We start from the raw sequence: 20,413 nt of genomic DNA on the forward strand, positions 1-20,413 counted from the left end.
GAGTCAGGCGTCATCGCCTACGTCATCAAAGTACGCCTCGATGCCGCTTCGAAAGTAATAGTGGACGCACCGAACCCTCGCCTGCGGTTCGGCACCATGAGGATCAACGAGAACACGTTGCTGGAGGGAAATAAAGTCGCGCTGGTTCCGTACAACGCAGAACACGTGCCCAGGTAGCGTCAACAGCTGTTAGACACGTGACAGCATCTGCGTGGCGTAAACGTGCAGTCAGGGTGCGTTTCATGGAGCTTCATGGAGTAACGCCCGTCTGCTGTCAGGTACCACGAGTGGATGAAGTCTCCCGAGCTGCAGCAGCTGACGGCGTCAGAGCCGCTGACCCTGGATCAGGAGTACAGCATGCAGAAGAGCTGGAGGGACGACGAGGACAGTGAGGCCACATCTGCGCGTGCACACGGAACCGCGCGGTTCGGGTGGTTCTATTTCATGGATGTGTTTCATTCTGCAGAGTGCACCTTCATCATCCTGGACAAGCAGCAGTGGGCCGCCTCCGGTGCAGAGGACGAGCAGTGCATGGTGGGAGACGTCAACCTCTTCCTGACTGACCCCACGGACCCGACCTTGGCCGAGCTGGAGGTCATGATAGCGGGTGAGGCTCACGCTCAGCGGCGCAAACCTCCAGGATCAGCGCGTCACACACAGACCTCTGTCCCGTTTTCTCCATCAGAGCCCAGTTACAGAGGCAGAGGCGTCGGGAAGGAGGTGACCCGCATGATGATGTGCTACGGTAAACGCCTTTTCCTTCAGTCTGTCGGACGATTCTACACCTGTGAAGGTCTTAAGAAACCCAAGGTTGGAGGAGCGGGGGTTCGTCTGATGCTGATTGGTGCGTTTCCTTCCGTCAGGTGTTACCAAACTTGGCATCAAGAAGTTTCAAGCAAAGATCGGGTTGGACAACGACGTCAGCATCAGCATGTTCAAGAAGCTGCACTTCCAGGAGGTAATGACACTGGGCTGTCATTGTGTTCCGCCTGCCGCTGCCCCCTCCCCTGCTGAGCAGCCGGGTCCAGTCAGCCGGGTCGGACCCGGGCCTCCAGCGGTGGGTGGAGCAGGGGTCAGGACGTCTCAGCTGACTCATCGGCGCCGCCCACAGGCGTCTGTGTGCAGGGTGTTCAGAGAGGTGACGCTGGAGCTGACGGTGGACGGGTCCGTTGGGTCGAAGCTGCTGGACGACATGTGCTACGTGAAGGAGAGGGATTACAGACAGACGCGCAGCAACAGGACAGAGCTGGTGTCACACTGAAGCACGGGGACCTGCAGAGTGCAGCCGGGAAGCAGATCATTGTTCAGGTGAATAGAAACAAACGCCTGCAGTTTAGGGAACATTCAGCTCCATCCTGGTAAAGAAATATCTTAATTATACTGACAATATCTATGATATAAATGAGTAAAATGCAATAGAAGGACTGTTTGATGGTTGGTCATTTAATTGAAAGCCTCACAATTAAATAGTAATTAAAACAACTTCAGCCAAGTTTCAGACTTTATGGATGTCAATGAAAAAAAAAAACTATATATTAGAGCCCAATATCCTGAAGACATCAAGAATTACTATTTTGAAACAATTTATTAGTCAAGTGTCACCAATAATCTGGTGGTCAATTCCACTGATCTTTGGTATTTGTGGTTTGTTAGTTATGAGTTTCTACTTTAGCTTCCGTGACCGTATAAAATCCACTCGGCATCATTTGGGCTCTAGTTGCTGAGAGATTCTGATGGTTTCACTGATGTGAGCTGCACATGTGGAGGCTTCGCTGTAGCACAAAGCAGGTCAAATGCAAAACATGGTCGATGACTTTCCTTTTTTAGGCTGTGGTACAAAGAGGATACGACAAGAAAGAGAAAGATCAGAGCGACAACAATTCCATAGGAATTTAAGACTTTACCACATCTGTCCATGTCACTTCCTCTGTCTGTAGAGACTCTTCACTGTCCAGCACCACAAACCAGGTGAGAGACGTGGAGACTCACTCATCTTTAGATTCACAATTTCAGCATATTAAAAATCCCAGGATTCACAGGCGAGAATGGAAAACCTGCAGCGCTGGTGTTGAGCGAGGCAGTTCAGTTCTTGGATGTTTGTGCGGATTCAAGGAAGTCCTTCACCGCAGACGACAGGTCGTGCACCAGCTGTCTCACCACGACCTCCTGCTCTTTGGCCCAGACGAGGCCGTCGTCCACCGCGGCGTTGACGGGCGCACACACGGCTTCTCTCTGCAGGTCGGTCAGTCGACAGGCAGCAGCAACGGCGACGAGCCCCAGCAGCAGCAGGAGGAGGAGTCTGAGCATCAGGCCCACGACAGAACGCTGAGGTTTAGGTGCCACTTTCACCGCGGCCTTTTTATCTGCTGTCGTTAGGAGGTGGAGGACGTTACACTCATAGAACGTTACAAACCCTTAAGGAACCAATTGACTGTGCATCCATTCCTGTTGAATGGACGTAACCCACCTGCTGGCTGCCCGTTCTTTTTCTTCTTTTCCTCACTCTTCTTCTTCTGTTGTTGTTGTTGTTCCTGTGCAGCCAAAGCCGCCATCTGAGCATTGTACTCTTTCCTCCTCTTCTCCTTTTCCTCCGCCTTCTCCCGTTTACGCGCCTCCTTCTCTCGGGCCTCCCGCTCCTTCTGCTTTGCCTCCTTCTTTCTCTCCAGTTCTAAACAAAGGAAGAAGTGTTGAAGACATACAGAAATACTAATATTTGTTCATTGTAGGACATTGTTACTATTACTATTGTACTTTAGGCTATTCACACTCTCTGGCCACAAATGTGAGATTCAAACTTAAATCTTGATAATCATCTTCTGGCAATATTGATGGATTTTCACCTAACATTTATTTTATAAAAATACTGTACATACATAGTATATATGTATACATATATACTACTATGGTAAAATTTGCTATTAAAAAGGTAAAAGTATTTAGGTTGGGGGTCTCTGTACTTTAGCAATGTCTGATTTATACAGTGTAAAGTAAAGTAGACTTCAAACATGATGAAATGTGGTCTTTTTTTTACTGAAAACCTGAAACCTTTAATCATTAAATCATTGATGTTTTATATTTAAATCTATCAATCAAACAGAAACCAACCCTTTTCTCTCAACAGGCGTTTCTCTCGCGCACGATCAGCCTCTTCCTGGATGGCTCTCATGTGCTGCAAAACCTGACAAATAACAACTTGAGCTTTTCGATACTTGTATTTAAAACACATTTAGACTGAGTCATGGATCACTCTACTGCTTTCACCTTGGTGGCACATTGTTTACACTGCTTCTCGTCCAAACAGTCTCCGGCTGCCTTGGCCAGACCAGGCTCCAGAGGGTTATCCTTCAGATCCAACCACTTCAGACTCTAAAGGGAAAATACAAAGAACAAAAAAAAATAAACAGTCAGAACCATTGCTATTGCTGTGAGTAAATAACTAAAATTGAGAAACACTGTTCTCTTTTCATTTGTGTGCTCACAATGGATGAGGCAACACACCACTTCTTGTGTGGTTAAAAAGCATAAAGCCACAGACACAAGCAGCCGATATGAAGCCAACAGCTACTACCAGCTAAAATTAACACCACCTGCGATAGATTTTAAAGTTGTAGATAATAAAATGCCCAGTGGGGGTAACAAAAACACCAGAAGGGCTTTTAATAGTGGTATCAATAAAAAAAGATCTGGTACAGTAAGTGTATCAAAGGGCTTTAAAATTCCTTAATTCTCACTTTTATTCACAACTGACAAAAGCGTATGTGCGTGTATGTATACTTGTGCCTGACACTCACTCTGAGCTGAGAGAAGCTGACAGGCAGTACATGCAGCTTGTTGTTGTAAAGGTCCAGATGCTGAAGGTTCACAAGGCTACCCAGGTCATCTGGCAAACAGGTCAGCTGGTTTTTACTCAGGTCCACTTTCACCAGGTGAGACAGGTTGCAGAACTCTGGCTGCAGCAAGGAAGGTCAGAAAACAGAAATGATGTTCAAATGACTGCATTTCTTAAGAATAATTAGAATACAATGTTAGTTGTAGATATACAGTGATCAAGTTGCCTCCAAAGATTTAAACACAAATGTAGGTCATCAGATCTTTGACTTGGATAAAAATAACTATTTAATTCAAATAAAGTATGCGATGAACATGAGCAGTTTTAACCTAGTTTGGATACTTTTACCTCCTGGGGCAGAAGGTAGTAACATTCTACAGGTAGAAGGCTCAGGGTCCACAGGTAAACGTTACATTTATTTATATAGTTTATGGGATGACAAGGAGGTTCTGGTGCAGTAAGCTGATATTTGTACTCACCGGAAGTGAAGAAATGTTGTTACATGACAAGTCCACGACGGTTGCTTTGGGAAACGCAGCCTGACAGGACAAAACCCCAGCATTAGTGATTCAAGTACTGGAAGAATTATGCACATTATTTGCAGAAGTGAAAACAACATTGCAACGCAGCTGAAAGTCCTGTATTTGAAGTTACATGAGCCTTTAAACCAAGCTCAAAGCATCAAAAAGTGTGATAATGTTCGTAAACTGAACTTATTTTTACCAAAGTAGACATTACACCACTCATTCACCACCCATAATGAAGCGTCACGTTATAGAAGCGTATGGCGTGTTTTAGAGGTGGATGAACGTGGCGTAGAGCTGGAGATCAGCGCAGGGACTGAACTGGGACCAGCTGACGGGATCGACTCACCAGCTCCTTGACTGGAACCTCGGTCAGGTTGCACAGGCTCAGGTCCACCTCGTTACCGTTGATTTTATCCTTCAGGTTCAACACTTTGCTGTTTTTACTCATCGTGGGACTCTGAGAAAACAGTCTAGTTACATAAATGCTGAAATCAGAGCATTTCCAGTGTAACATCAGCTAGCGGTGCTTTGACTGACAGACTCCCGTTCACACTATTACGTGCTTCACTCACCTTCTGTAACAAACCGTGACAAAAAGAACCAAGCAGAACAAACGCGTGTGGAAAACTCAGACGTGTTGAACAGCCTGCGTGTCTGGCAGCGTCGACTGCCTCAATGAAAATCCACGTCACTGATTGAACGTCAGCGACGTCACACGGGAACGAACAGCGCCACCTGCAGCGCGGGAGGAGGCGGCGCAGCGGCGCAGCGAGGAACTGCAAGAGGTCTTCACCATTAGAGTCCGCTTTAAAGAGCGAAACAACGAAACATACACAGCGACTTATTAATGACGACATAACAATATTGTCTTTCTTCCATTTCAGTTATTGAAACTAGTTCCAGCTAAAACTGATTTTTAACATTATTTTAAACACAGTCACAATCAATATGTGGTAGTTACAGTCACAAAAGGAGCAGCCAGGACTTTAGTACTGACTGATCTAATCGACCACAAGAGCTTCTGTTTCACCAACATGTGTTCTCCATTTGCAGTCAGCAGGAGTACAACCAGACACACATGTTGATAAAACCATGTGGAGCATCCTTCAATCACTCTGAGCAGTTGCAGTGTTTGTCCAACTCTCAAATAGAGATTGGAATCAAGAGATGTTTTACTCACATTAGAAAACATAGGTAAACTGAGAGATAAATAGAAGAATGAAACCACGTTATAAATGTAGAATCATGTGTGTTGATTTGCTGCAGTCTGATGACTGTAAAGGTCACACGATATACAGTACTTTATAGATTTGTGTGACCCTCGTGACAGGAAGGAAAGGAACGGGTTGTCTTTTCCGTTTATTTCATTTACAGTAATGTTTTAGTATTGGATAAATGATCTAAACACTGCTTGAAGTATATATAAAGAATGTAGCAGACAGTAACAGACTGGACAAAGTGATCAGGAGGGCTGGTTCTGTTCTGGGGTAGAGCTGGACCCCCTACATGCTGTAGCTGAGAGGAGGATGCTGGTCCAACTCCTCTCTATAGACGACACCTCCACCCCCACACAGTGTGCTGGACAGAGGAGCACCTTCAGCCACAGCTGATCAGTATTAGATGCTCCACAGAACGCCACCGGAGATCCTTCCTACGGGTGCCATCAGTCTGTACAACTCCTCATCTCTCTGTAAGGGGTGATCTCCATCCATGCAATAACATGTATAATAAAACTTTAGCTATTAATTTGATATAATTGGACAACAGTAATTAGACTTAGCATTCATATTTTTAATCTTCCTTCCTTCTTGTGTGTACCTGTAACAGTGACAGCAATCAAAGTGTGCAAAATAATTTCCCTCTGGGATTATTAAAGTTTTTTAAATCTTGACTGTGTAGTTATAGATTGTGTAAAACAATAAAAAATCAGTCTCCTGTGGTTGAATTACTTGGTGAAGTGGAATCTTTGTTACTGATTGTGGTGCCACATCACTTTGAATCATGTTCTTTTAGCGTAGTCAGCACATCAGCCATGTTCAGAATCAGCAAAACCATGTAATTAAATATCACAAGGCGCTTTTTTAAGTCTGTGTCAAATTAATTTAAAAACGTACGTTAAATTTGATCACGAGACTCTGTCCTACAAAGAGGTTGATTTCACAAGAAAAGATTAATTGCATGGTTGATATGAGTTCAGAGTAAAGCTACAACACGCTGTACAAACTAACACACTGCACCAGCTGCATCATCAGTGTCTGACTGACTTCACTTTAAGAGTCAGTCACCGTTTTATATCATTCATTGTCGTCTGTGAGCCACAGTTTAAAGATAAAGATGAGAAACAAAACGGTTGCTGTGACATAACAAACAAAGAAGACTTTGTTGATCCTTTTAGTCACTCTGATCCAGTAGAGCTTCCTTCCTTCCTTCTTGCTGCCGTTGCTGAACAGACTGATGGTTTTCTCCATTTTCCTCAGGTCATCAGAGACCTTCTCCAAGGTTCGGGACACCTCCGTCTTGTTGCTGCTGCCCTGTCAAATGATGAGAGACTAGTTCATGGATGGTTCTAAAGGCCTGGTTAACCTGCACACTATCAGCTGCTCTCATACCTCGTTTTCAGGCAGAGCTTGAGTTGGTGGTTCATCAGCATCGCAGACACAGAAAGTCCATTTATTCCTCACTGAAAGGGTTTAAGTCACACAAACAGTCAGACCCAACTCAAACTGCTTTACTTTGCTCTGACCACTGACAGGAGAGTAAGCAAAGAGGAAAGCAAAGAGGAAAACATCTCACCCCTGCTTTCACTCTGTCTATCAGTACAATCCTCACTCAGGCTTCGGTCCTCATCGTCCTTATTACATTGTTCTGCAGGGTCTTTTTGTAGCAGACACATCACTAAAAGAGTCTCCAGGAGGCTGAGCAGCATCATCATGAAGATTCCAATGCAATACACAGCTGAAAGACAATAATGTCAATGTGGACAAGTCACCAATCACTGAGTACATATAGAAGCTGGTGCAGTGAAGTCCTACCTATCAGAGGGATCCGGTCTGTGGGTGAAGGCAGGATTTCATTCAGAATCAGCTGCATCAGAGTGATTGCAAGAAGCACAGTGATCTTAAAACTCAGCTTCTCACCCCCAGTGTCTGAGATCAGAAAGGAGGCAAAGTCCAGACAAAGAAAGAAAACGACGGGGAGTATGAAGCTGACAAGGTACAGGACCGGTCTTCTCTGCATGGAAATCTGTAACAGGATGTTTACAGGTCAGGTTGATCACAGAAGCAGAACTCTGCAAAGCATATGAAGCTAATCTGCAGCAACATGTAGCCTGATACATGTGAAACTACCTGCGTTTAATTCAGTCAAACAAAGGTGGAAAGATCTGGTTAATGAGAAAATAAGCATGAACAGCTGTGAGCGGCTAAACGATGACACTCAGGGTTTTTCCACACTCTAGGATTAAAGGAAGCTTCAGTGTTAGCGTTAGCTCAGTGCTACACATCCAGGGAGCTGGAGAATAATCTACTGATCAAACAGCACAATATGTTTTAGAACAGCCCTCACCTCCTCCATGTACGTCTGAGTCCATAAATACTTACTGTATAGACAATCGTACTGTGGTTGAGTCCAAAGTTGTTGACAGTTATTTGGTTCGGTGTTATACTGAGCAGACGCCACTCAGAATGGTTGGCCATGATCGCATGTGACCACGCTGTGACCGTTGCAATGTTGGGGTTGGTGTTAAGTGAAATTTCTTCATCTGAAGTAGAATTTAAAATTAAACTGTAAGATTTGTTATTAGGTCAACAACCAACAATGATGACAATGATGACAATGACGTTAGAGCAAACGCAGCCCATATTGAGAATCCAGACTCACCAGAGTGCACGATGGACCTGAAGGACAGGTTGCACCTCTGGGTGTCAAAGGGGAATTTGTAAAGCTGCATCCCACAGGTGCTGATCAGGACTTGGTCGCTCCTATATTTGACCCAGCCATCACTTTCAATGATGAGATAAGGGCTTGGAGGAGTTTTCTCCTTTTCTGTTCTGTGAGAACACAAACACACAAACACAAACACACACAAAAACAACATTTAATGTATCTCATTGAAACAAACAGTATTCAGTTTAAGCTTGACTTTTGATTTACAGGTGATAAACTGGTTGTTTAGAACAAACACAAACTGCATAAACACATCAGATATCATCTTAGTTTAGTTCATTAAACTTAGGTTTAAATTCAACCTGTGAAGGCAATAAGATAAAAATCAGTTTGATTTGGTTTTTAAATGCTTCATCACATTCTATCATCAGACACATTTGAAAATTCTGGATGTAAATCTTTGAATGTAAAAACAAGCTCAGAGATTCAAACTTACATCTCTTTAATGAATATATCTGGTTTCCACAGCAGCTCAGTAGGAACTATTATACGTTTAATGCCACAAAAGTTGTCTGGTTCCCATTCAATGTGGTCATTCATCCATTCCTACACAGAAACAGAGACATGAACCATGTGTGTTCATTAGATTTGTCCTAAAGAAACAAATGACAGAGGTGCTGTCTCACCATACTTATCCAAACATAAGGAATGAACGACTGGTCAGATTCTCTCTGTGGGCAAACATCACAGAACACAACTTATATCTCAGCGTTAATAGAAAATACAAACTAAACTTCAGTTATTACAGGTTAAAATGAAGACATGTACTTAATGAACTTTGTAAAACTTACCACGTCTAGGATGGCGTAAAGAATGAACTGGACATATACGACTGTAAGATCCTTAAAATGTTTAACAGGTCTCGTCACAGTAAACAATGAGTTGGTTTGGTTCAGTTTCAGGTGATTTATAACAGCTTGATAACTGCAATCCACTTCTTCCTCAGAGTCTGCATGAATATTGAGACATGTCCACACGAGATTATTTAAAAGTAAAAAATAAAAGATATTACATTTTTAAAACCTTTTGAGACCTTTCCTGCTGCTGTCAGACTCTACAATCAGACCTGTTAACCACATTTGCTCTGTTTATGGATGTATTTGTATGATGTCGCTGTTTTCTGTCCTCTTGCTGTTGTAAGGTGCAATTTCCCAGCTGTGGGACTAATAAAGGCATTCGTATTCTTATATGTGTGACTTGCATTTTACCTGTTTTTGTTTTCTCAGTGGCCTCCGGTTGCTTCGTGGTAGATGTGCTCCCACCTAAAAGAACTGATCATAAATTCAAAAGTTGCACACTGTTTACATGTTGGTCCAATTTTTGAGAATTGGATTTAGTAATTATTGCTTGTTTTTATAAATGTATGTATTTTTACTCAAGTATCTATTTCAATTTTCTTCAGTGGCCACATAACAAATATAATCTATACACTATTTTTCTGCCATTGTCAAATCAGTGTCAACTAGTTTAATGTACTTTTGCTTAGTTTTACAGAAACACAAATACTTCTCCTAATGTGTGACTTCTATTTTACCTGGCTCTGTGTCCTCAGTGGTCGCTTGAAGATCGGGTTGCTCTGTAGTAGATGTGGTCCCACCTGAAAGAACAAGTGCCATCATTAATGTCAATCCATTTTTGAGAATTAAATTTACTCAGTATTGCTTGTTTTTATAAATGTATGTATTTTTACTCTAAGAAATATAGTATCTATTTTAATGTTCTTTAGTGGCTACATAACAAATATAATCTACGCACTGAGTTTTCTGACATTGTCAAATCATGTACTTTTGCTTAGTTTTACAGCAATACAAATACTTCTCCTAATGTGTGACTTCTATTTTACCTGGCTCTGTGTCCTCAGTGGTCGCTTGTAGATCTGGTTGCTCCGTATTAGATGTGCTCCCACCTGAAAGAACAAGTGCCATCATTAATGTCAATCCATTGTTGAGAATCAACTTTATTCATTAATGCTTGTTTGCATTTGTCCTCTGTGTCACAGTGTGTGTGCTACAGACACATGAGTCTTACCTGTGAGGAGGAGCAGGAAGAGGAAACCAGCGAGCATCATCACAGCCAGAGGTCAATCAGCCGCGTCGTCTCTGTTCGGTCTGAAATGTTTGCTGCTCTACTCAGATGTTTGCTTTTGAATCAACGAGGGCAGGGCAAACATGAAAACCCACTTAATGCACCAACGCCAGGAACCCGACACCGGTCTGTGTGAGGGAGGATCAATTCCATCAAACCAAAAGCAGATGAAGAAAAACAATAACAGCAACAAAGTGCTTGAGAACCATTAAAAACCACAAGTACCAGCTCACACTGCGATATTATAGAGAAAACACAGAGAAAGTCTTGAAACGTGAGAATGAGTGGTTGTTTGTGTCTCCATGTGGCCTCTGATGGACATGTGACCTGTTCAGGGTGAACCTGCCCATGAGCCTCAACTCTTGTGAGGAAAAGCCACTGAGCTGATCAGTAAGTTAACAATAGACTGTATACACGTCCTATCACTCCTTTGCATGATCCGTATGAATTATGATCTATGATCAAAAATAATCCAGTGGCATTTAAATATACTGCTTGTATCACAGCTTTGACTGTAGCTTCAGCCTCGGTGGTTGTAGAGGACAAACATCAAACAGGGTTCTGGTGTAAAAGCTGAGTTATCTCCATCCTGCATGGTTTTCCTGGACAGAAGAGCTGCTTCACAGTGGAGCAGTTCCAACACAAGACAAAACGCCTCCTGCCTCAGACGAGCATGAGCGTGATGAGACCCATGTAAAGGTCCCAGATCCCATTCACTGCATTCACACAGTAGGCTCTGCTCAGTGTGGGGGTTCCTGCAGGTCTGTATTTCTGGTCTGCCATCATTCCCTTTGTTTGCTGCACAGCCCAGGAGGACATTCTGTGGTTCTCTGGGGAACATGATGTTGCTGTCCACTGCTTTTATGTGGTCTGTTCAAGCCTGGACCTCCAGCATCTTCATCACCTCTGCAGCTGTAGTGCATAGTGTATAATCACATCACCCACTACAGCACATGTAGGACCCTGAACCACAGAGCACAGAACATTCACTACCTCTAAAGTCAATGAGAAGGAAGACAGACGAGTCTCCAGACATGTGGCTACAACAACGCTGCTCCACAGCCCAGAAAAAGGAGAGAACATCCTGAGACGGAGCGTTAGAAGGACATAGACAAGAAGACTCTGCCACCAGAGGCCGACAGAAACATTCCTGCACAGGACTAAGCTCTGGACACAAAGGTACGACCCAGTCACTGCTGAACCGGAGACTAAATACAAAACAGGGGAACACGACTACTTCACCAGGAAGGAGCCAGAACCCTAAGACCTTGAGACAACGTCACCTGGACGTTGGGTCTCCACCAACGTTTTAAAAGGACAAACACTAAAAACATGCCGTTCATCTCTGCGCGTCCACGGGACACGTTGGACCACCTCAGTCAAATGAGCCTCTAAGACCTCTTTGGTCCCGTTTCTCTAATCACTGAGTCAGACGTTCCCAGTAGACATTCACCATCCACTGAGCATCAACCCTGATTCATTATTAGTGTGAACCTTTAATGTACTTCCTCATTAAAAACAGCATTTCCAGAAGAATTTGAACTTTCACTTCAGTTTATTTGTATTTAATGATATGAGTACATTTAAATTTGGTTCTTTATTTTCTACCACGACTGGTGCCAGAGAACGTCTTCATGAACACATTCGGTCTGTGGTCACACAACTGTTTGCAGCTTGGTTACAATAGTGCAGCTGTGTTGACAAGTTGAACACGTAAGAGTAGAGAAGGACACGTCCCGTTCAGGACGCTGCAGGCTCACAGACTAACATGCGCGTGTCCAGAACACGGCTGAGGGCATTAAACGTTGGAATCGTCCCTTTTCAGTCGTGTGTGTAAAACCTTTACAAATACTTATTACACATTATTTTGTCCACATTCTGATAAACAGTGTTTTACAAACAACATGTAGTAATAACTAATACACCAGAGAATGAATTAAGAAACCACAGAAGATTAATAAAATGGTTGATATGAGTTCAGAGTAACGCTACAACACGCTGTACAAACTAACACACTGCACCAGCTGCATCATCAGTGTCTGACTGACTTCACTTTAAGAGTCAGTCACCGTTTTATATCATTCATTGTCGTCTGTGAGCCACAGTGTAAAGATGATAATGAGAAACACAACGGTTGCTGTGACATAACAAACAAAGAAGACTTTGTTGATCCTTTTAGTCACTCTGATCCAGTAGAGCTTCCTTCCTTCCTTCTTGCTGCCGTTGCTGAACAGACTGATGGTTTTCTCCATTTTCCTCAGGTCATCAGAGACCTTCTCCAAGGTTCGGGACACCTCCGTCTTGTTGCTGCTGCCCTGTCAAATGATGAGAGACTAGTACTTAACAAGTTCATGGATGGTTCTAAAGGCCTGGTTAACCTGCACACTATCAGCTGCTCTCATACCTCGTTTTCAGGCAGAGCTTGAGTTGGTGGTTCATCAGCATCACAGACACAGAAAGTCCATTTATTCCTCACTGAAAGGGTTTAAGTCACAGAAACAGTCAGAGCCAACTCAAACTACTTTACTTTGCTCTGACCACTGACAGGAGAGTAAGACTCATAACAGAGCCTTTAAAGCTTGAGGTGTTTATTACATTGTGTGGTAAATGAAGGAACACATCTCACCCCTGCTTTCACTCTGTCTATCAGTACAATCCTCACTCAGGCTTCGGTCCTCATCGTCCTTATTAAATTGTTCTGCAGGGTCTTTTTGTAGCAGATACATCACCACAATTGTCTCCAGGAGGCTGAGCAGCATCATCGTGAAGATTCCAATGCAGTACACAGCTGAAAGACAAAGATGTCAATGTGGACAAGTCACCATTCACTGAGTACATATGGAAGCTGGTGCAGTAAAGTCCTACCTATCAGAGGGATCCGGTCAGAGGACGAAGGCAGTATTTCATTCAGAATCAGCTGCATCACAGTGATTGCAAGAAGCACAGTGATCTTAAAACTCAGCTTCTCACCCCCAGTGTCTGAGATCAGAAAGGAAGCAAAGTCCAGACAAAGAAAGAAAACGACGGGGAGTATGAAGCTGACAAGGTACAGGACCGGTCTTCTCTGCATGGAAATCTGTAACAGGATGTTTACAGGTCAGGTTGATCACAGAAGCAGAACTCTGCAAAGCATATGAAGCTAATCTGCAGCAACATGTAGCCTGATACATGTGAAACTACCTGCGTTTAATTCAGTCAAACAAAGGTGGAAAGATCTGGTTAATGAGAAAATAAGCATGAACAGCTGTGAGCGGCTAAACGATGACACTCAGGGTTTTTCCACACTCTAGGATTAAAGGAAGCTTCAGTGTTAGCGTTAGCTCAGTGCTACACATCCAGGGAGCTGGAGAATAATCTACTGATCAAACAGCACAATATGTTTTAGAACAGCCCTCACCTCCTCCATGTACGTCTGAGTCCATAAATACTTACTGTATAGACAATCGTACTGTGGTTGAGTCCAAAGTTGTTGACAGTTATTTTGTTCGGTGTTATACTGAGCAGACGCCACTCAGAATGGTTGGCCATGATCGCATGTGACCACGCTGTGACCGTTGCAATGTTGGGGTTGGTGTTAAATGAAATTTCTTCATCTGAAGTAGAATTTAAAATTAAACTGTAAGATATGTTTTTAGGTCAACAACCAACAATGATGACTAACTGTTAGAGCAAACGCAGCCCATAAAGAGAGTCCAGACTCACCAGAGTGCATGATGGACCTGAAGGACAGGTTGCACCTCTGGGTGTCAAAGGGGAATTTGTAAACCTGCATCCCACAGGTGCTGATCAGGACTTGGTCGCTCCTATATTTGACCCAGCCATCACTTTCAATTAGGAGATAAGGGCTTGGAGGAGTTTTCTCCTTTTCTGTTCTGTGAGAACACAAACACAGACACACAAACACACAAAACACCTTTTAATGTATCTCATTAAAACAAAGCGTATTCAGCTTAAGCTTGACTGTGTTGCTGTTGATTTACAGGTGTTAAATTGGTTGTTTAGAACAAACACAAACTGCATAAACACATCAGATATCATCTTAGTTTAGTTTATTAGACTTAGGTTTAAAAAACTGTGAAGGCAATAAGATAAACATCAGTTTGATTTGGTTTTAAATGCTTCTATCATCAGACACATTTGAAAATTCTGGATGTAAATCTTTGAATGTAAAAACAAGCTCAGAGATTCAAACTTACATCTCTTTAATGGTTATATCTGGTTTCCACAGCAGCTCAGTAGGAACTATTATACGTTTAATGCCACAAAACCTTTTTTCATCCCATTCAATGTGGTCATTCGACCATTCCTACGCACAGAAACAGAGACATGAACCATGTGTGTTCATTAGATTTGTCCTAAAGGAACAAATGACAGAAGTGCTGTCTCACCATACTTATCCAAACATAAGGAATGAACGACTGGTCAGATTCTCTCTGTGGGCAAACATCACAGAACACAACTTATATCTCAGCGTTAATAGAAAATACAAACTAAACTTCAGTTATTACAGGTTAAAATCAAGACATGTACTTAATGAACTTTGTAAAACTTACCACGTCTAGGATGGCGTAAAGAATGAACTGGATATATACGATTGTAGGATCCATAAAATCTTTAACAGGTCTCGACAAGGTAAGCAATGAGTTGGTTTGGTTCAGTTTCAGGTGATTTATAACGTCATCATAACTGCATTTCTTTGTATCCTTGAAGTCTGCAAGAACATCAGGACCCGTCCTTTGAGATTCTCTTAATACAACCAGGCAGGTTCTGCTACACAAATACTGCTCCTGATGATTGACTTCTATTTTACCTGGCTCTGTGTCCTCAGTGGTCGCTTGTAGATCTGGTTGCTCTGTAGTAGATGTGGTCCCACCTGAAAGAAGAAGTGCCATCATTAATGTCAATCCATTTTTGAGAATTAAATTTACTCAGTATTGCTTGTTTTTATAAATGTATGTATTTTTACTCAAAGAAATATAGTATCTATTTTAATGTTCTTTAGTGGCCACATAACAAATATAATCTACGCACTGAGTTTTCTGACATTGTCAAATCATGTACTTTTGCTTAGTTTTACAGCAACACAAATACTGCTCCTAATGTGTGACTTCTATTTTACCTGGCTCTGTGTCCTCAGTGGTCGCTTGTAGATCTGGTTGCTCCGTAGTAGATGTGGTCCCACCTGAAAGAACAAGTACTGTCATTAATGTCAATCTATTGTAGAGAATTGTATTTATTCATTAATGCTTGTTTGCATTTGTCCTCTGTGTCACAGTGTGTGTGCTACAGACACATGAGTCTTACCTGTGAGGAGGAGCAGGAAGAGGAAACCAGCGAGCATCATCACAGCCAGAGGTCAATCAGCCGCGTCTTCTCTGTTCGGTGTGAAATGTTTGCTGCTCTACTCAGATGTTTGCTTTTGAATCAACGAGGGCAGGGCAAACATGAAAACCCACTTAATGCACCAACGCCAGGAACCCGACACCAGTTTTTCTAAAGGAGGATCAATCCTGTCAAACCAAAAGCAGATGAAGATAAACAATAACAGCAACAATGTGGCTTGGGAATCATTAGAAAACATAATGACAAACTCACACTGTGATATTATAGACAAATGTTAAGAAAGTGACACCTTCTGTTGCTGTTGGCCTGTTTGTATAATATGTATATGTTATAATATACAAAAACCTCTAATAAGTCAAAACATTTTTAAAACTAACAGTTAAATTATGCTTTATAAATGTCAATGTACTCCTACTCATGAACAGCTATGGTCTATTTTTAAAACAATGACACATTTTTATGCTATAACATGCTAATATGCTAAATGCTAATATAATCTATTTTTAGTTTCAATGTTGCAGCTTGAGGAGCACATGAACCTATTAGCCGTCATCCCTCCCTTTGACTGAATAAAGACATGCTTAACATCAGATTAAACAGCAGAGTACGGGCTACAGCTCTATACACTGTAACTGTATTTTAGGCGCATTAAACACAAACCCCAGTAAAAAGAAACATGCCATTATCTGGAAGACGCCAGAAAACAGGCCTGGAGTTGAACGGTCTGCTTTAGCCTCAGAACCTGGAAAGAAAAAAACACTATACGGGGAATGATCAGCGCTAAGTAACCACATAAAACCAGACTGGCCTTAGGTCGGTGCTAACACTAGCTCAATGCTAACGTTAGCGCGGGGCTAACGTTAGCCCACAAGCTAGCGAACTAGCCACTTTAGCTCAGGTTTATTGACTGTATCCACACTACGACATTCCACTGGCAGTACAATAGAGTGTAGTGTTATATTAATTTGACCAAATGCGGTTTAAAACACAAAGGCTCGAACTGAACTATATGCCTTTTACACGCAGATTTACCTGGCGAAGCCTCACCTGCTGCAGCCGCCGCCTCCCGTGTTGGAGGCGTTGCAGTGGCTCCAGCGCCCCCTGCTGTGCCAGAGTAGGTATCAGCACGTCTGCAGCAATAAACCTCAACGGCAGTGCGACGTGTCCTGTCTGCAGCACAAACCCGATCTAAGGGCTTCACAAAGGTTCAAGACCACCACGAAAGGAAGATGCTGTTTGTTTTATTACACAACATCAGTAAAACGACAGTAATAAATAGGCATAATTCAGAGTTACCAACATGTCACATCTGCACACACATGTAGAGTAAGATCACAAAATGTGGAATGAAATGACCTGTGACAGCAGGTGTGATACACATATATTTACAGGGTTTTAGACATAAACGATACATAAAACATGCAATCAGCGGCTGGAGACACAGAGAAAACTGTTTGTCTGAACAACTTAATGAGCAGAACCTCATCCGCTTCGCTAACAGCTAATGTGGGAAAACGAGGCTTTTATGATCAGTGCATGATTTTATGTTCGGAGTCCTTCTGGAAACATAAAACCACAGTTAAGTGCTCGAGAAACCAACAGCTGAGCACTTAAGGAACAAGTGGTTAGAAAGAGCCCTGGATCTGCAGCCTAATGTGACCTCTGCTTCCAATGAGTTGTTTGTTGGGCAGATTGTGGTAAGTCATTATTACACTCTGTGTCAATTTTGTATCTTTTATAACTGATCATTCTTGTGCGTTGCTCCATTTTAAAAACATAACAACTAAAAACATGCCAATTATTGTAATATAGACAATGAAGAAGACTTTGTTGATCCTTATGGCCACGTGGGTCCAGTACCCGGGCTTCTCCTCGTCCTTCCTGCTGTTGATGAGCAGAGTCAGCGTTTTCTCCACCTTCCTCAGCTCGTCCGACAGCTTCTCCAGGCTGTGGAAGTCCTCCACCAGTTTGGCGCCGTCGCCCTGAAAACGACACACTTGTGAACTTTTCCCCGTCACGCGTTACATTGGACATTCAGCACCGTGATGAGAGGCTGATGGGCCCTGACCTCCCGGGCCTCCGGCGCCGGTTCACATGGAGTTTGAGCGGCGGAGGCGTCACAGCCACACGCACACCATCGGTGCAAATCTGAAACAGGTTTAGGCAAATACAGATGAGCAGGTATGAGTTAACACTGCAGCATGAAGTCACTGAGGAGCTCCCCTGTGTTGTCCTTCCTGTCTGTGTTATTCATTCTGACGCTATTGGAGTTTGAGCTCATCGTTGTTCACCTATGTGGCAGCTGTGGAAGTTCACTTTGCCCTCATCACTTGAGTCTTTATCGGCCTCGCTGGATTCTGACGCGCTGTCCTGCTCCATCAGATACATCACCAGGATCGTCTCCAGGAGGCTGAGCAACATCAGCGCGAAAACCCCAATGCAGTAGACGGCTGAGAGGATCAGGACCACCGTTAGCAGAGTCGCTAACAGGCCGTTAGCGCCAGGAGGCGGGCGGAGCTGCGTTACCTATGAGCGGGACCCGGTCTGACGACGCAGGCAGGATCTCGTTAAGGATCAGCTGTAAAACCGTGATCGCGAGAAGCACGGTGACCTTGAAGCTGAGCTTCTCACCCCCACGGTCTGAGATGAGGAAGGAGGCCAAATCCAGACACAGGAAGAAGAGGACAGGAACCAGGAAGTTGACGATGTAGAGGACGGACCTCCTCCTCATGGTGATCTGGAGACGGAAGCTAGTGTTTAGCTGCAGGAAATGGCAGAGGATGGAGCTGATACTCAGGACGCCGGCGTACAGTGTAGACGATGGTGTCCTGGCCCAGCGGGTCCGTGGCGTTGTTGGCGGTGACGGTCATGTTCATGAACAGCCACTCGTACTGCGTTCGCATCAGCCCTCGCGACCACTCGGTGGCCTCGCTGGAGTTGTCCAAGGGCTGAAGCCGGAGCTCCTTGGCTGCAGCAGAGACAGAGGAAGAGGTGAGCGAGTGGAGTCTGGGCCTCGGACTCACGCGAGGACACGCTCAGAACTCACCCGTGTGAATGACCGACTTGAACGTGAGGTCACAGTTCTGGATGTCGAAGGGGAAGTTGAAGGTGTGCATCCGGCAGGTGCTGACCAGAACCTGGTCGTTCTGGACTTCGACGTCTCCGTTATTGTTGATGGTGAGATAGGGGCTCGGAGGAGCTTTGTCTTTTTCTGTCCTGCGTGAAAATATAAAACAACGAAGATCAATAATAATATTTAAGCACTTTCCAAATGAAAACTCTGCATTTGGCAGTGTGAGTTAACGAATGCAGCTGAACTCTAAACAAACTGCAGGAAGTTGCATGAGTTATAAATGAGTGCGAGGCTCTGCTTTAGCCTGGATTCATTCTGTATCCAAGCAGCAGCTGCACGTCAGCTCTTCCATTACTGTAATGAGCGCTGGTGAAATCAGCCACTAATGGAAACCAACTGGGAGTTATGGGAGTGATCCTGGCCATTTTGCTTGTGCATTAGAATCCGGTGACAAACAGACATAATCAGACATAATGACGAGATTTAAATTGTCTCAGGACAAAATCAATAGCGAGCACATCAGTGGGGATATTTACATTTCTATAATGGTGAGATCTGGTTTCCACAGACTCTCAGTGGGAAGAGAAACGTTGTCAATGCCACAAAAATTATTTGGATCCCAGGAAATGTAATCATTGTTCCACCTCTAGAGGAAAAGACACAAGAGAGGAGCATGAGGAATTCAAAGGCTTCTGAGAAATTGGTCGTTTCCAGCTCACCATGACGGTCCAGACGTAAGGAATGAACCTTTGGTCCTTCTCCACCTGTGAACACAGAAGCATTTCTGTGGTGAGTCTAAGGGTTCTGACCCGTTTTCCGTTGGTTGACTCTGCTCAGACTCGACGGCTGCAGGCTCTGGGCGCTCACCACGTCCAGGATGGCGTAGAGCAGCACCTCCAGGTAGACGAAGGTGGGCTGCTTGTAGTTTCTGACGGGTCGGGTCATGAAGTACAGCTCATTGCTGCTGCTCAGGTTCAGGTAGTTTAAAACGTCCTGATAGCTGCAGGAATCCTGAGCCTGGACCACGTCTACAGACACCAGGACAAACTGAGTCCTCTGCTTCCACCACATCAGATCCTCAGTGGTTAATTATAAATAATACAAACACACACGTCCATAGTACAGAGACACAGACCACTTCTTGCTGCTTCTCAGCATTTTCCTACCTGAACACTGTCCAGACTTAGCAGTGAGGAAGAGGAGGAGGAGGAAGACAGCGAGCATCATGGCCGCTGCCTCAGTCAGTGGAGCCTCTGCTCTCAGGGATGATGTGGAGCCAGATGAGACACACAACCTTCATATTTGGCCTTTTTATAGGCGTCTCATTAGTCAAGCGTCCGTCCACACGCTGTGGTCACGCCCACTGCAGAGATTCCATTATCTGCTAGTGGTCGAAGAGGAGGAAGGCTCCTAATGGACAGACGACCAACTGTATTGACCAGTGAAGGTAATTACAGTAATTATAGAGGCAAAAAAACAGTATCAGTAACACGGAAGATGCTTTATATAGTGTGACAGAACACAACTCATGGTTATATGATCATTAAGATGAATAAAACTAACAAAGGTTAAGTTCATTAACTCGTGTACACGTAACAAGATGCTTGAGAT

At 43.7% G+C, this 20,413-nt stretch overlaps 4 protein-coding genes across 13 annotated transcripts; 1 reads left to right on the forward strand and 3 right to left on the reverse strand.

Moving 5' to 3' along the window:
• The first annotated feature begins 3 nt into the window (after window positions 1-3).
• Window positions 4-3,449, forward strand: nat9 (N-acetyltransferase 9 (GCN5-related, putative)). Of its 5 annotated transcripts, XR_003783928.3 has the most exons (7): window positions 4-173; window positions 279-607; window positions 686-745; window positions 864-958; window positions 1,112-1,308; window positions 1,938-1,968; window positions 2,040-3,014. XR_003783928.3 is itself a non-coding variant. In XM_041068672.2 (6 exons), the coding sequence occupies exons 1-5, from the start codon at window positions 97-99 to the stop codon at window positions 1,259-1,261; spliced, it is 711 nt and encodes a 236-aa protein (XP_040924606.1). In that variant the 5' UTR covers window positions 4-96; the 3' UTR covers window positions 1,262-1,308; window positions 3,302-3,449. The 5 variants fall into 5 exon arrangements, 4 of the variants coding, with proteins under 4 accessions (XP_040924606.1, XP_028990160.1, XP_040924608.1 ...); XM_041068672.2 differs by lacking the exons at window positions 1,938-1,968; window positions 2,040-3,014 and adding an exon at window positions 3,302-3,449; XM_029134327.3 differs by having other exon boundaries at window positions 1,938-3,014.
• On the reverse strand, window positions 1,423-16,860 carry lrrc59 (leucine rich repeat containing 59). 6 transcript variants are annotated; one of them, XR_008693249.1, is made up of 16 exons: window positions 16,762-16,860; window positions 10,330-10,514; window positions 10,145-10,207; window positions 9,836-9,898; window positions 9,510-9,563; window positions 9,093-9,250; window positions 8,928-8,972; window positions 8,738-8,847; window positions 8,236-8,405; window positions 7,956-8,116; window positions 7,389-7,599; window positions 7,150-7,311; window positions 6,966-7,036; window positions 4,929-6,887; window positions 4,703-4,813; window positions 4,340-4,368 (listed from the first exon to the last, which is right to left on the reverse strand). XR_008693249.1 is itself a non-coding variant. In XM_029134297.1 (8 exons), the coding sequence occupies exons 2-8, from the start codon at window positions 4,802-4,804 to the stop codon at window positions 2,083-2,085; spliced, it is 981 nt and encodes a 326-aa protein (XP_028990130.1). In that variant the 5' UTR covers window positions 4,805-4,813; window positions 4,929-5,082; the 3' UTR covers window positions 1,423-2,082. The 6 variants fall into 6 exon arrangements, 3 of the variants coding, with proteins under 3 accessions (XP_028990130.1, XP_028990128.1, XP_028990131.1); XR_008693248.1 differs by having other exon boundaries at window positions 9,510-9,572; window positions 16,762-16,858; XR_008693250.1 differs by lacking the exon at window positions 9,836-9,898.
• On the reverse strand, window positions 11,937-15,900 carry LOC114846286 (5-hydroxytryptamine receptor 3A-like). The gene is made up of 12 exons (XM_029135111.3): window positions 15,691-15,900; window positions 15,506-15,568; window positions 15,197-15,259; window positions 14,940-15,097; window positions 14,775-14,819; window positions 14,583-14,692; window positions 14,089-14,258; window positions 13,819-13,979; window positions 13,252-13,462; window positions 13,013-13,174; window positions 12,791-12,861; window positions 11,937-12,701 (listed from the first exon to the last, which is right to left on the reverse strand). The coding sequence occupies exons 1-12, from the start codon at window positions 15,728-15,730 to the stop codon at window positions 12,465-12,467; spliced, it is 1,491 nt and encodes a 496-aa protein (XP_028990944.3). The 5' UTR covers window positions 15,731-15,900; the 3' UTR covers window positions 11,937-12,464.
• Window positions 16,861-16,965: 105 nt separating the features above from the next.
• Window positions 16,966-20,330, reverse strand: LOC114845802 (5-hydroxytryptamine receptor 3A-like). The gene is made up of 10 exons (XM_029134268.3): window positions 19,969-20,330; window positions 19,670-19,830; window positions 19,522-19,566; window positions 19,339-19,448; window positions 18,776-18,945; window positions 18,540-18,697; window positions 18,256-18,466; window positions 18,021-18,179; window positions 17,798-17,877; window positions 16,966-17,711 (listed from the first exon to the last, which is right to left on the reverse strand). Exons 1-10 carry the CDS (start codon window positions 20,027-20,029, stop codon window positions 17,475-17,477), a joined length of 1,392 nt encoding a protein of 463 aa, XP_028990101.1. The 5' UTR covers window positions 20,030-20,330; the 3' UTR covers window positions 16,966-17,474.
• Window positions 20,331-20,413: the final 83 nt, after the last annotated feature.

Source organism: Betta splendens, chromosome 19 (assembly GCF_900634795.4).
Source record: "Betta splendens chromosome 19, fBetSpl5.4, whole genome shotgun sequence".
In the NCBI taxonomy this organism is placed as follows: domain Eukaryota; kingdom Metazoa; phylum Chordata; class Actinopteri; order Anabantiformes; family Osphronemidae; genus Betta; species Betta splendens.

Coding starts and splice junctions, on each gene's coding strand:
- nat9 (XM_041068672.2), top strand. CDS start 97: ATGAGGATCAACGAGAACACGTTGCTGGAGGGAAATAAAGTCGCGCTG. Junction 746..863: donor CCGCATGATGATGTGCTACG/GTAAACGCCTTT, acceptor TCCTTCCGTCAG/GTGTTACCAAACTTGGCATC. Junction 959..1,111: donor AGAAGCTGCACTTCCAGGAG/GTAATGACACTG, acceptor CGCCGCCCACAG/GCGTCTGTGTGCAGGGTGTT.
- lrrc59 (XM_029134295.1), bottom strand. CDS start 4,804: ATGAGTAAAAACAGCAAAGTGTTGAACCTGAAGGATAAAATCAACGGT. Junction 2,669..3,105: donor ACGCCTGTTGAGAGAAAAGG/GTTGGTTTCTGT, acceptor TCCTTTGTTTAG/AACTGGAGAGAAAGAAGGAG. Junction 2,367..2,467: donor AAAGAACGGGCAGCCAGCAG/GTGGGTTACGTC, acceptor TCCTAACGACAG/CAGATAAAAAGGCCGCGGTG.
- LOC114846286 (XM_029135111.3), bottom strand. CDS start 15,730: ATGATGCTCGCTGGTTTCCTCTTCCTGCTCCTCCTCACAG. Junction 13,463..13,818: donor ACAGTACGATTGTCTATACA/GTAAGTATTTAT, acceptor ATCCTGTTACAG/ATTTCCATGCAGAGAAGACC. Junction 12,702..12,790: donor AAGCTCTGCCTGAAAACGAG/GTATGAGAGCAG, acceptor ATCATTTGACAG/GGCAGCAGCAACAAGACGGA.
- LOC114845802 (XM_029134268.3), bottom strand. CDS start 20,029: ATGATGCTCGCTGTCTTCCTCCTCCTCCTCTTCCTCACTGCTAAGTCT. Junction 19,831..19,968: donor TAAGTCTGGACAGTGTTCAG/GTAGGAAAATGC, acceptor TGGTGTCTGTAG/ACGTGGTCCAGGCTCAGGAT. Junction 17,712..17,797: donor CGGCGCCGGAGGCCCGGGAG/GTCAGGGCCCAT, acceptor TGTCGTTTTCAG/GGCGACGGCGCCAAACTGGT.